The sequence below is a fragment of the Aquarana catesbeiana genome, linkage group LG05 (genome assembly GCF_042186555.1).
Source record: "Aquarana catesbeiana isolate 2022-GZ linkage group LG05, ASM4218655v1, whole genome shotgun sequence".
NCBI classification, from domain to species: Eukaryota; Metazoa; Chordata; class Amphibia; order Anura; family Ranidae; genus Aquarana; species Aquarana catesbeiana.
Genome location: NC_133328.1, coordinates 584,348,152 through 584,362,786, shown reverse-complemented (window position 1 = coordinate 584,362,786; position 14,635 = coordinate 584,348,152). Strand labels below are relative to the sequence as shown.

Genomic DNA, 14,635 nt, shown 5'->3' with positions numbered 1-14,635 from the left:
GGGATGGATGATTCCTCTTCGGAGGATTCAGGTGGAGAGGGACCCTCTGCGACTTCCCAAGAGGAGAAAGTCTTAGTGCAGATCCTCACTGGATTGGTCCGCTCCACATTTAAGTTGCCCATACCTGAAACTGCTAAAGAATCCTCTTCTGCTTTGGGGTCACTGAAACCTTTCCAAGCAGCACATGCTTTTCCTGTTCATACTTTACTTGAAAAGCTTATTTATTCTGAGTGGGATCACCCAGACAAACGTTTTTTTCCGCCGAGAAAGTTTTCAACACTTTATCCGATGGAAGAAAAGTTTATTAAAATGTGGGGAATACCAGCTATTGATGCCGCCATTTCCTCCATAAATAATAGCCTGACTTGTCCTGTAGACAATGCTCAGATGCTCAGGGATTCTGTAGATAAAAGGATGGAATCCCTATTGAAGGATGTTTTCTCCTTAGCAGGATCAGTGGCCCAACCTGCAATAGCAGCGATTGGAGTCTGTCAATACTTAAGAGACCATGTTAAGCAGGTCATCAAAGTATTACCTGAACAGCAGGCCCAGGGGTTTGCTAACCTTCCAGCGGCCTTATGCTTTGTGGTTGACGCCATTAGAGATTCTATCGTGCAAACCTCCCGTCTTTCACTGGGGTTGGTGCATATACGTAGAATCCTATGGTTGAAAAATTGGTCAGCCGAAGCACCATGTAAGAAGCTACTGGCTGGGTTTCCATTTCGTGGTGCAAGGTTGTTTGGAGAGGACTTGGATAACTATATCAAGAGAATCTCTTGTGGGAAAAGCACTCTCTTACCTGTCAAGAAGAAGAGTAAGCGTCCCTCTTTCAAACGGACTCTTTCCCCAGCGCCGGGGGCTTCAGCCTCCAGGCAGTCTCGACGGCCGCCTCCATCGGGGTCCAGAGACAAGAGTCAACCCCAGGGACAAAAGAAGTCCTGGGGAAAGAAGCCTACTAGGCAAAACACTAAGACCTCTGCATGAGGGGGCGCCCCCGCTCACTCGAGTGGGGGGAAGACTGCGACAATTCTCAGAGCTCTGGCAGGAGGACTTCCAGGACAGATGGGTAGTCTCCACGGTAACCTTAGGGTACAAGCTGGAGTTTCAGGAATTCCCTTCTCCTCGGTTCCTCAGATCAAATGTTCCCAGAGACCCAGAGAAGAAGCAGTCGCTCCTTCTAGCGTTAGAGCGACTTTTGTCGCAGGAGGTCATTATGATAGTTCCTGCAAAGGACCAGGGATTGGGCTTCTATTCCAACCTTTTTACGGTCCAAAAGCCAAATGGGGATGTCAGGCCCATTTTGGACTTAAGGGATCTGAACCGATTCCTAAGGATTCAATCCTTCCGCATGGAATCAATTCGAACAGTAGTTCCCACCCTGCAGGGAGGAGAATTTCTGGCATCAATAGACATCAGAGATGCATATCTGCATGTGCCCATTTTTCCTGCTCATCAGAAGTTTCTGCGCTTCGAGGTAGGAGGGCGCCATTTCCAGTTTATGGCTCTGCCCTTTGGGATAGCCACTGCACCTCGAGTGTTCACAAAGATCTTGGCTCCTCCTCTGGCCAGATTAAGGGCTCAGGGTATAGCTGTCATAGCATACCTAGACGACCTGCTCTTGATAGACCGGTCGGTAGCCTCTTTGAATGGAAACTTGAGGACCACGGTCAGGTATCTAGAACACCTGGGTTGGATCTTCAACTTAGAAAAGTCTTTCCTAAAACCAGTAAGAAGACTGGAATATTTAGGTCTGATTATACATACAAGCCAGGAGAAAATATTTCTACCCCAGGCAAAGATCACTGCTTTGAGAGAGCTGATTCTGACAGTAAGGACCAAGAAGGGTCCCTCAGTCCGCCTTTGTATGAGGCTACTAGGGAAGATGGTGTCTTCATTCGAAGCAGTTCCCTATGCTCAGTTTCACTCAAGAATGCTGCAACACAGTATTCTGTCGACCTGGAACAAGAAGGTTCAGGCATTAGACTTTCCGATGCACCTGGCTCATACCCGAAAACCTGCAGAAGGGGAAATCCTTTCTACCGGTTACCTGGACGGTGGTAACAACAGATGCCAGTCTGTCAGGTTGGGGAGCAGTTCTGGAACAGGCTGCGGTCCAAGGAGTATGGTCCAAGACAGAGAGGACCTTACCCATCAACATTCTGGAGATCCGGGCGATACATCTAGCTCTAAAAGCCTGGACTATCAGGCTACAGGGTTGTCCGGTCAGGATCCAGTCCGACAATGCCACAGCAGTGGCTTATGTCAATCATCATGGAGGCACCCGGAGCCGAGCTGCTCAAAAAGAGGTGAACCAGATCTTAGTCTGGGCAGAGATGCATGTGCCATGCATATCGGCAGTTTTCATCCCGGGAATAGAGAATTGGCAGGCGGACTATCTAAGTCGCCAGCAGTTACTTCCAGGGGAATGGTCTCTGCATCCCGACGTCTTTTGGGCCATATGCCAAAGATGGGGGGTTCCAGATGTAGATCTCTTTGCATCCCGATTCAACAAAAAGATAGACAGATTTGTGGCAAGGACAAAAGATCCTCTTGCATGCGGGACGGATGCGTTGGTGATTCCGTGGCATCGGTTCTCACTGATTTACGCATTCCCGCCTATTCTGCTACTACCACGACTCCTTCGCAGGATCAGGCAGGAAAGGAAGTCGGTACTTCTGGTGGCCCCCACTTGGCCCAGAAGGACTTGGTATGCAGAAATAGTAAGGATGACGGTAGGTTCCCCGTGGACACTACCGGAACGCCCAGACCTGTTATCTCAAGGTCCAGTGTTCCATCCTGCCTTACAAACGCTAAATTTGACGGTTTGGCTATTGAGACCCACGTTCTGAAGAGTAGTGGGCTCTCAGGTCCTGTCATATCTACCTTGATTAATGCAAGGAAGCCAGCTTCCAGGATGATTTATCATAGAGTCTGGAAAGCTTATATAACCTGGTGTGAATCCAGAGGTTGGCATCCCAGGAAATATGTCATAGGTAGAATCCTTGATTTTCTACAGATGGGATTAGAGATGAAGCTGGCCTTGAGTACCATCAAGGGCCAGGTCTCTGCTTTATCAGTATTATTTCAGCGGCCACTTGCTTCGCATTCTTTGGTCCGAAACTTTATGCAGGGGGTGATGCGTCTTAATCCTCCGGTTAAAGCGCCCCTAAACCCCTGGGACTTGAATTTGGTCCTGGCTGTGTTACAGAAACGGCCTTTTGAACCAATAAGTCAGATTCCTTTGGTCTTGTTGACAAGGAAATTAATTTTTCTGGTGGCCATCTCTTCTGCTAGAAGAGTATCAGAATTAGCAGCTCTTTCCTGTAAGGAGCCTTATTTGATTATACACAAGGATAGAGTGGTACTACGCCCTCATCCTAGTTTTTTACCGAAGGTGGTTTCTGATTTTCATTTAAACCAAGACATTGTTCTACCTTCCTTTTTTCCAGATCCCTGTTCTCCGGAAGAGAGATCTCTACATTCGTTGGATGTAGTAAGAGCAGTTAAGGCCTATCTAGGGGCAACTACTCAGATCCGCAAGACGGATGTTTTGTTTGTGCTGCCAGAGGGTCCCAATAGAGGACAGGCAGCGTCAAAAGCTACCATTTCTAAATTGATTCGACAGTTGATCATTCAAGCTTACGGTTTGAAACAGAAGATTCCTCCGTTTCAGATCAGGGCACATTCCACAAGGGCTATTGGTGCTTCTTGGGCAGTGCATCACCGGGCCTCTATGGCTCAAATCTGCAAGGCCGCAACCTGGTCTTCAGTTCATACATTCACCAGATTCTATCAGGTGGATGTGAGAAGGCATGAGGATATCGCCTTTGGGCGTAGTGTGCTGCAGGCAGCGGTACAGGGTCCTCAGGTCTGATTGCACCCTACTTGGTCGTGGTTCCCCCCCCTCAGGTAGCATTGCTCTGGGACATCCCATCAGTAATTACTGTGGCTCTGTGTCCCGTGATGTTCGAGAAAGAAAATAGGATTTTTTAAAACAGCTTACCTGTAAAATCCTTTTCTTTCGAAGGACATCACGGGACACAGAGGTCCCACCCCTCTTCTAATACACTATATTGCTTGGCTACAAAACTGAGGTATCCCTGCAAGGGGGAGGGATTATATAGGGGGTTGAACTTCCTGATAGGGTGTGCCAGTGTCCAATCACCAGTGATACCTATATAACCCATCAGTAATTACTGTGGCTCTGTGTCCCGTGATGTCCTTCGAAAGAAAAGGATTTTACAGGTAAGCTGTTTTAAAAAATCCTATTTTTTTATAATAAAGCGAACATCGGGGGATGAAATTTCTAAAACAAGTGAATGTTCTGTTCTTAAGAAATGTTTTTAAAAAAACAAAATTAATACATATTGGTGGAACTCCGCTTTAAGGTGAAAAACCACAAGGGTTTACAACCCCTTTAACATCTACAAGCCTGTATCACTGTACAGTAGTGGAATAGTGTTTTTTTTTTTTTTCTATTTTCAAGGAAAGAAAAAATGTGAACGGAACCGGTTCCGCTGCGACAATGGAAAGTGCATTTCGGAATCATTAAAATGCAACCACATGGATGATTGTGGTGACAATTCTGATGAAAAACTGTGTCCTAAGTTCAGTCGCCCCACTGAGGTATCGTTTCAGCCTTGTGCCCCCAGCCAGTTTCAATGTCTGTCCCGTGTCACCAAAGCCTACACCTGCCTGCCCAACTCCTTGAAATGTGACGGGAACATCGACTGCTTGGACCTGGGGGACGAGATTGACTGCGATGTGCCCACCTGCGGGCAGTCCCTGAAATACTTCTATGGGGCATTTAGCTCCCCCAACTATCCTGACTTTTATCCTCCTGGCAGCAACTGCACGTGGCTCATTGATACTGGAGACCGCCGCAAGGTTATATTGCGTTTCACAGACTTTAAACTGGATGGCACCGGCTATGGGGACTATGTGAAAATCTATGATGGGCTGGAGGAAAATTCCCGTAAACTTTTGCGAGTTTTGACTGCTTTTGATTCCCACACTCCTCTTACGGTGGTTTCTTCCTCTGGACAGATACGGGTGCATTTTTGTGCTGATAAGGTCAGTGCAGCTAGAGGATTTAATGCAACATACCAAGTTGATGGTTTCTGCTTGCCCTGGGAAATTCCCTGTGGTGGGAACTGGGGCTGTTATACAGAACAGCAGCGCTGTGATGGCTACTGGCACTGCCCGAATGGAAGAGACGAGCTGAACTGCACCATGTGCCAAAAAGATGAGTTCCCATGCTCCAGGAATGGTGTCTGCTACCCTCGTTCTGACCGATGCAATTACCAGAACCACTGCCCCAATGGGTCTGACGAAAAGAACTGCTTCTTTTGCCAGCCAGGGAATTTTCACTGCAAAAATAACCGCTGCGTTTTTGAGAGCTGGGTGTGCGATTCGCAGGATGATTGCGGGGATGGCAGCGATGAAGAGAATTGTCCGGTGATTGTACCTACGCGGGTGATAACTGCAGCGGTGATTGGGAGTCTTATATGCGGGCTGCTTCTAGTCATTGCACTGGGATGCACTTGTAAGCTGTACTCTCTGCGAATGTTTGAACGCAGGTATGTGAAATTGCTTTGTATCTCCTATGATTGATAATTGGCTAACTCCACTTGGGCCCGGTTCACACTGGTGTGATGCCAGACATCGCATGTGATTTGCAGCGCACTGCTGTTCACATCATACGTGATGTCTGTGCAATGCGATTTCAGCCATACAGATAGTATGGCTGATATCGCACCGCATTTGGTCCAAACACGCTCAGGACCCTTTTTTTGTTTGGACCAGAATCGGATCGCATGGCTGTTCACACCTGTGCGATCCGATTCATGTCCGAACTGTCAGTTCGCAGTGTGATATGCATGCTGAATTGGGGGTGTCGTTAACAATGTATTGACACTCCCCAGCAGTTCGTATATGGCAGTGTGAACTGCCATGCGAGTCGGTGCGATGCAGGAACCCGCAGTGGATTTGCAGGGTTCTCGCATCGCACCAGTGTGAACCGGGCCTTAGAGATAGTTCCAATGTTTTTTTGGTGATACCAATCACCACCAAAGTGTTATAACACAATGCAGAATTTGGCTAATTAGCATGAATAGGAGTGGGGTGATGTCTGCCCTTTTGGCTTGGGACCGATATAGCAAAAAATATTCTGGTATTTTATGTGGTTAATACCAGTAACCAGTGATCGTATTCAGCAAATGAGCATGCAGACCAAGCTGTCCAGCACCAGTGACAGTTGGGGCTCATTCACACATGTGGCGGGGGGGAGGGGGGGTAAAAAAAGGGCAGTTGAGCTTTGTGTTTACCCCCCCCCCCCCAAGTTAACACAGCGACTGGAAGGGGGTTGTATACATGTCACTGGAAACAATGCATTGCTTAACGGTCTCTGCCTCTCTTGCGTCCACTAGGCAGTACCACTGCCAAAACGACTGGGGCTGCAACAACTACCTTGCAACCGTGTGCAATGTACATGGTTGCAGCATGGTGGTGCTGGCTTTACAGGGTAATCGGGTAGTGAATAGGTGACATATTGCCACCCTGCTTACTGTAAACTGCCCTCTGAAAAGTTGTCCACCGCAAATCCATTTTCAGAGGGGTGGTAAGGGCTGCTGCCATTGTAAATTGTAAACTGGGGTTGCAACAAGCCCTATAACACTTAATTATTTAAGCATTTAGGCCCCTTTCACACCAGGGCCCGCCAGTCCGTTTTTCAGGCGGACTCGATCAGACCACCCATGGAGCGTTTCTCTATAGAGTGGCCAGCATCTGATCCAGTCCGCTAAAAACAAACGGATGGGGATCGGATGACAGTCGGATGGACAGGCACTCCATTTCCATCTGACCGCCCCCTAGAGAACAACGGGCTGTGTTTGTGTGCGCTCTGCATAGCGGAGAGGACACAGACCTGTCATCCGCCTGCTCAGCGGGGATCAGCAGGGAGATCCCCCAATGAGCAGGCAGATCCGCTTGACGGATTCCAATCCATCTGAAAGGTGCCTTATTTATATGACTATAAGAAAAAAAATGTTGTAGTTGGACTTCACAGCGTGAACTTATTACTACATCATTTTACTGCAGAAGGAACATAGATGTCAGCTTGTTGATTGAAGAACTAATAACAGATCTACTGGCAGGATCAACAGATATAAACAGTTTTTTTTTTTTTTCCTCAACATATTTGAACAAGCAAACATCTTTATTTAGGCAGTGCCTTTAGATAAAGGTGATATATTTAACTAAAATATCAATAGATACAGTATCTCACAAAAATGAGTACACCCCTGACATTTTTGTAAATATTTTATTATATCTTTTCATGTGACAACACTGAAGAAATGACACTTTGCCCCCGTTCACACTGAGGCTTTTTTCAGGTGCTTTAGCGCTAAAAATAGCATCTATAAAGTGCCTAAAAAAAGACTCATCTGCAATCCCAATGTGAAAGCTCGAGTGCTTTCACACTGGGGCGCTGCGCTGGCGGGACGTCAAAGTCCTGCAAGGAGCTTCTTTGAGGCACTTTAGGACAGTGTATACACCACACCTAAAGCGCCCCTGCCCATTGAAATCATTGGGAAGCGCCTCGGCAACTACGCTTTGCGGGCGCTTTTAACCCTTTATTCGGCCGCTAGCAGGGGGTTAAAAGCACCCCGCTAGTGGCCGAAAGGAGCCTCCAAAACGACGGTAAAGCTAAAAAAAAAAGCTTTACCCCTGACGCCCCCACTCTGGCAGTGTGAAAGGGCTCTTTGTTACAATGTAAAGTAGTGAGTGTACAGCTTGTATAACAGTGTAAATTTGTCTACGTCTATTTCCCAAAGACAACATCTGGATATGACGCTGAGCACGTGCACTCAACTTCTTTGGTCGACCATGGCGAGGCCTGTTCTGAGTGGAACCTGTCCTGTTAAACTGCTGTATGGTCTTGGCCACCGTGCTGCAGCTCAGTTTCAGGGACTTGGCAGACATCTTATAGCCTAGGCCAGGGATATGCAATTAGCGGACCTCCAGCTGTTGCAGAACTATAAGTCCCATGAGGCATAGCAAGACTCTCACAGCCACAAGCCTGACACCGAGGCAGAGGCGTGATGGGACTTGTAGTTTTGTAACAGCTGGAGGTCCGCTAATTGCATATCCCTGCCCTAAGCCATCTTTATGTAGAACAACAATTCTTTTTTTCAGATCCTCAGAGAGTTCTTTGCCATGAGGTGCCATGTTGAACTTCCAGTGACCAGTATGAGAGAGTGAGAGCGATAACACCAAATTTAACTCCCCATTCACACCTGAGACCTTGTAACACTAATGAGTCACATGACATCGGGGAGGGAAAATGGCTAATTGGGCCCAATTTGGACATTTTCACTTAGGGGTGTACTCACTTTTGTTGCCAGCGGTTTAGACATTAATGGCTGTGTGTTGAGTTATTTTGAAGGGACAGAAAATTTACACTGTTATACAAGCTGTACACTCACTACTTTACATTGTAGCAAAGTGTCATTTCTTCAGTGTTGTCACATGAAAAGATATAATAAAATATTTACAAAAATGTGAGGGGTGTACTCACTTTTATGAGTTACTGTATAATGGTGTACTCTGGACAATGTACACCCTATGCCTCAGAAGCTGGCATTGCCCCCTTTAGAAGAAATAACTTTTAGTTTTGCAGCACTGCACTTTTTTTTCATAACTGCCATTTTTATTTTGCCCATGGTTGCACTTTAAAGGAAAACTTTACTTCAGCAAACCTGAGCTTTAGCCACACTAGTCAAGGTCACACAAATGCCTGTTGATCCTAACAGTGAGGTCCACCTCCAGACATCTTCCTGTGAGGGTGTGGCATGCATGCCGCACTGCTCCTAATTAATTCAGATCCGAGTTGCCACGGTCATGTAGCCACTCTTATCATGCTGGCACTACAGTGGGATGAAAAATGTTGCAGGGACATGGCTATAAATGGTTCTGCTGATTAGCAACCCTATAACTTGTCAATCACTACCTGGCCACACCTAGTCCAGGGCACTTTTTTTGTATTGAGCTGCAGTGCCTGTGGAAGGGCAGCATGTGAGACGCAAATGAAGGAGGATTTGACTAACTCATTGAATGCAATGGAAGCTTTTTGTTTGTTTTATGGCTTTCAGGCTTGTAGATTTTGGATAAAAGTAACCAGGGGTTAGAACCTCATTTAGGTTTTATTGCTGCTAGCATCCCTCGTTTTGATGTTCACTTTCTACATATGTTGCTCATACAGGCTCAAGAGATTGCACCTTAAACCCGTGTGCATAAAAGGAGTATGAATACCAGCAAATCACCCACGCTTAATAAAGTCACAAAGTATCACAAATAATATGGCAAAGCAGCTAGCACAGGTCTTCTGGCATAGAAAACAATAACCGTTAACATGAATGCAGCGCTTATGCACTAATAATAGTCCAAGTGATTTAAAGAGTAAAACATCTCCTATAAATCCATTCAGTGCAGGTTCACACAAAGGGTGCTGAGAAGGGTCTGTCACCAAGAAGAGAGGTTCACACTGACCCTTACTCCAAATGGTGGACTACTTAAAGGAGCTGTAAACCCTAAAAAAAAAAAAAAAATAAAAATAAACTTTTGTAGTGCAGCAGAGCTGCTAAAATGAATAGCACAGGAGGTTGTGATACTGCTGTGGTTGTGGTGGAGGTATGTGACCAGCCACTTCCGCATTAAATTTAAGTAGTGTAACCCATGCTGAAGATCAATCTAGGAGACATTGTGCAGTGTGGTTGTGTTTTATAGGTCGGACTGTATTTTGACCTTATCTGTGCCTAAACCTTTCTTGTCTCTTTATTTTCAGGTCCTTTGAGACTCAACTGTCCCGGGTAGAAGCTGATTTGCTGAGACGCGAAGCTCCTCCTTCTTATGGACAATTGATCGCTCAGGGTTTAATCCCACCCGTAGAGGACTTCCCTGTGTGTTCTCCAAACCAGGTAAATGTCTTCTGAAAACACACACCTTTTTTAATAATTAAGGATCCATTTATTTCAGTCTCGGTGGTGGCAGAGCCTTTACCTCATTATCTGCCAACATCAAGCACAGACTGCATAATATGCCCAAAACGAGCAGTCGTTTACCTGTTACAATTTGTTTGCGTTTAAGAAAAGTGCATAGTCTGTGCACAGGTTTTCCATAAGGTAAGTACTGTCTCCAAAGTGATAATTTTATTAAAGTTTCAAGTCCAACTCCACCCCAGGGTTAAGGGCAGGGAGAGAGCTAAGCATTAGTGTGTTTGGCTAGTAATGGTATGTTGATAGTAGGTTGCTGGTTAATTTTTTAGGTTTTAGGGTTTTACTAGGGGGTTAGGGTTGTAGGGGTGTAATAGAAGAGTTAATACTAGGGAAACAGATTCATTAAAAGATGAACTATAATGGTTTTGAGTCAGTTTTATTTAAAAAGTGAGAATGGATTACCGGAGCACCATGGATTAAAGGAGACGTTTGGAAATTTCAAAAAAACATAATTACTTAGATGGCTAATCCCAGCTGCAGCTGTCCCCCGCCACCTTTAAGACTGAGAACTAAGCAATCAAACCCCGCTGTTCGATCAGCTCTCGGTCTTCAGTGAGCAAAGACTGTCAGTCACCGATCTCTGCTCTGCACCTCCAGTGCTCACTGGGCTGTGGAGGGGGCAGGAGCAGCTCACTGAGAGTCTGAGCCAGCTGCTGGTCCAGATCCCTACAGTAAAGTCAAGATCTTTCCAGAGCCTGACATTTCCAAGTGATGTCAGCCGACAGGAGATTATAGCCCGCTGTCGGCGGGTCATCCAGAGGAGAAGTCTAGCCAAAAAAGCTTTGGCCCTTCTACTTCTTTAAGCTAAAGGGACTGTGCACCAGGTGATGATTGCTCTGTTGCTCAGTGCGATTTAAACACTAGCTTGAGCCCCTTGAAAAAGGATGATTCACTGCTGTGTGATGATTTACTGAGTACTATAAACAATGAACTTCAGGACTACTTAAAACTGATATAGTTAAATATGAGAGACTACAGCTAGATCTGCTGATGGTTCCCTGTGTGGGGTAGGGTGGAACATCTGCATTATATTATGCGTCAAAACCTCTGTGTCTACATATCCGGCTCTGATTTATAGCCGATATTTGATGACAAGTTAGAATCCGTATTTTCGCCACTGGACTTGAAACTGAAAGGTACTCAATACTGAACTTCAGATCCAGTGTCTCCTCACTCCCAGCATTGGGAATAGTGAGAGCTGGTTATCTTTTGTAGATGAGTCCAGGTGGCCTTTGGGCTTATTAGGTTTCTATAGGATGTCTATAATTTTTATCACAGGTGTATTTTAAATGATAGAGACAAAATATCAACCAAAAATCCCCCAAAAAACATGATACAAATCTTATAAATTGAGTTGCAGTTCAGTGAGTAAAATAGGTATTTGATCTCCAAGCAAAACATGACTTAATAGTTGGTGGAGAAACCCTTGTTGGCAAGCACAGAGGTAAAACGTTTCTTGTAGCTGGTTAGCAGGTTTGCACACATCTCAGGAGGGGTTTTGGTCCACTCTCCTTTACAGATCTTCTCTAAAATTCCTTTAAAGCATGTTATATACAGCACAGTGCTTGTGCTGTGTAATTTGGCTCCCTGTATAACCTGAAATGCCTGGTTCTGCCCAGCCCCCCCACCCCCCTCTGTAAACTGACCACATTATATCATGGCTATTGAGCCCTGACAATGTGGTCAGTTTGCGTGCTTCCGTCATCCGCAGCTCTCCTCTGTCCTCTCCCCCCTCCCTCCCTGCTTGTCAGCTCCCCAATCCTCCCCTCTTGATGATAGAATGACAGTGTAAAATCTCCCCAATCCCCACCGTTATATAATGCTATGTTCCCCAGTGTGTGTGAGATATAATTTTAGTTTTTTTAAAGCCGCTGTTTAACTTATTCCAAAGTGCCGATCGGCGCTCATGTGACTGCCGCCTCTCTCCTCCTCTCCTGCTTCCAGCTGACGTCAGCGGGTGTTCTCGGGTCCTCCCACTGTAGCTGTCAGTCTAGGAGAGGAGAGAGCCAGGCGGTCATGTGAAGAGGTGCAGCGCTTATTTAAATAAAGTCCAAAAAATATAATAAGAGTTCGCAGAGAGTCAAAGTAATTCTTGAGGTGAATACTGGTACGCTGGATAGAGAAAGCCATCACCAACACCCAGTAATACTGACTCTTACCCTAAAACGAAGGGATATGCACAGTGGTTAGTCAAATGATAGTACCAACGATCGTCACAAGCAGATAGATCCACTCCACCAATGCTGATCACACTGCACAGGTATGGATGTCAATACTCAAACTGCACCATCAATCGCCAGGAAAACCGATGGATAGACCTCACCTTCAACAATGGAGTAAAGGGAAAAATACTCATTGCGCAAACATCCAGTAAGCATATTTTACTGATTAAAAGAGATTACACTTACATGTTCTATGATACAAGCCAGGCATATGGAAACGATCAACGTTTCCAACCAACAAAATGGCCGCTGCATCCCGGTTTGCGTCACATGCTCCAGCTCCTACGTGTTTCTTCATCAAAAGGCATCATCAGAGGCATGGCTTAGTTAATGGCTGCTGTGTATAAAGGGGGCGTCTTGCGCGAATTCCGGATATTGGTTGTGTTCCAGGGAACCGGAAACACAACAGGCCACTCACACTTAAGAACAGCTTGAATGTATGCAGAATAACCGCATAATAATTAATAAAAAAACATCAAAACTAATTGATAAAAACCGCTGTAGAGCCAAACCAGTCAGTTCCTATGCAAGCGAATGAACTCGGAAAGCAGCACCATCTTGTGGTTAAAAAATATTACTACATTAAATACATATCATAAAAACTAGCACAATTATTAAACACAGCAAACTGAATCAACATGCTTAAACAGAAATATTAACCCGCCTTAAAAAATAAGCACTTCTTTCATTGAACCTAAAGGGTAATATTTATCTCATATTCAGAGCAAAAACATTTTCTTTACATTAACTATTATTAATAAAAGAATTAATGTCCCATTCGATGTTCATTCCGAATGGGGCATAAGTTTGGGCCTGATCCATCTCGTTTCCAATCTGGAGACCTCCCTGACAACATTACTGCCCCTGCAGTGGCTAGTCAACTTGTCAATCCCCAGAAAGGTGGTGCCCTCAGGATTACAGCCATGTCACAAACCATAATGTTTGGACAGGCTGTGCTTGGGGAAACCCCTCCTTATATTGGTTATAGGTTCGCCCAATCTTGTCTGCAACATACATATAGTGCGTCCTATGTATTGCATTTTTCTTCCTCCAAACACAGTGAGTTGAATTAATGCCAAAGAGCTCAATTTTGGTCTCATCTGACCACAGCACTTCCTCCCAATTCTTCTCTGAATCATTTAGATGTTCATTAGCAAACTTCAGACGGGCCTGTACATGTGCCTTCTTGAGGAGGGGGACCTTGCGGGCACTGCAAAATTTCAGTCCATAGCAGTGTATGTACCAATGGTTTATCTGGTGACTGGTCCCAACTGCCTTGGGTTTATTCACAAGCCCCTCTAATGTAGTTTTGTGCTGATCCCTCCCTCTTCTCATGATCATCCTTACCCCATGAGGGGAAATCTTGCATAGAGCTCCAGACCGAGGGCGACTGATGGTTGTTTTGTATTTCTTACATTTGAAAATAATTGCTCCAGTTGTCTCCTTCTCACCAAGCTTCTTGCTGATGGGCCCATTCCAGCCGTGTGCAGGTCTACAATCTTGTCCCTGATGTCCTTTGACAGCTCTTTGGTCTTGCCCATGATGGTGAGGTTTGAATGGAAGAAAGATTATTTTATACACATAACATATTGTCGTTTGGAGCACCTTCTTAAACTGACAGGACTAATCTGTGTACCACATGAGCACATACTGTAGCCAGTCTGTGGGAGCCAGAATTATTGTTGGTTGGTAGGGGATCAAATACTTTTACTCACTGAACTGCAACTCAATTTATAACATTTGTTTAATGTGTTTTTTCTGGATGTTAATTGATATTCTGACTCTATCATTTAAAACACACCTATAATTATAGACCCTTTATTTCTTTCTAAGTGGGCAAACTTACAAAATCTGCAGGGGATCAAATGGTTATTTACCCCACTGTATGTGCTAACACCCTACATGGCAATAGGAGGGGAGCAGAGTTGAGCTCAGTGGTCCCCTGCATTTCCTTTCACTGTCCAATTGCAGTCTGGGGGAGTACCAAGACCTGTAAATCTTAAAAGAGAAGTATGGAAATATTTTTTTTTTTTATCATACTTACCTAGGTGGATCCAGCATCGGTCTGATGCTGCCTGTCTCCCGCCGGCTCTAAGGCTGAGAACCGTGCAATCAAACACAGCCGATCTAAGGTTCTTCCTTAGCAGAGAGCTGGTGACGGTCAGTCACCGCTGTCTGCTCTGCCCCCTCAACTACCCTTTCCCCATGCGCGATCTCACTCTGGGCTGTGGAGGGGGTGGGAGCGGCCAGCTCAGGCTCTCAGCGGCTCACTGAGCTGGGTGCCGGTCCATGCATATGGGCAATTCCCGACTTTATGGTCGCAATCTTTCCCCAGCCTGGAACACCATTGTGATGTCA

General features: G+C 45.5%; 1 protein-coding gene across 1 annotated transcript in view; it reads left to right on the top strand.

Annotated features, from left to right (window-relative positions):
• LRP12 (LDL receptor related protein 12) overlaps positions 1–14,635 on the top strand; it is an 82,315-nt gene that overhangs the window by 61,669 nt on the left and 6,011 nt on the right. The window contains exons 6-7 of the mRNA XM_073632139.1: positions 4,487–5,579; positions 9,845–9,977. Of these exons, the coding sequence (XP_073488240.1) occupies positions 4,487–5,579; positions 9,845–9,977 (1,226 nt within the window). The remainder of the gene's footprint in view (positions 1–4,486; positions 5,580–9,844; positions 9,978–14,635) is intronic.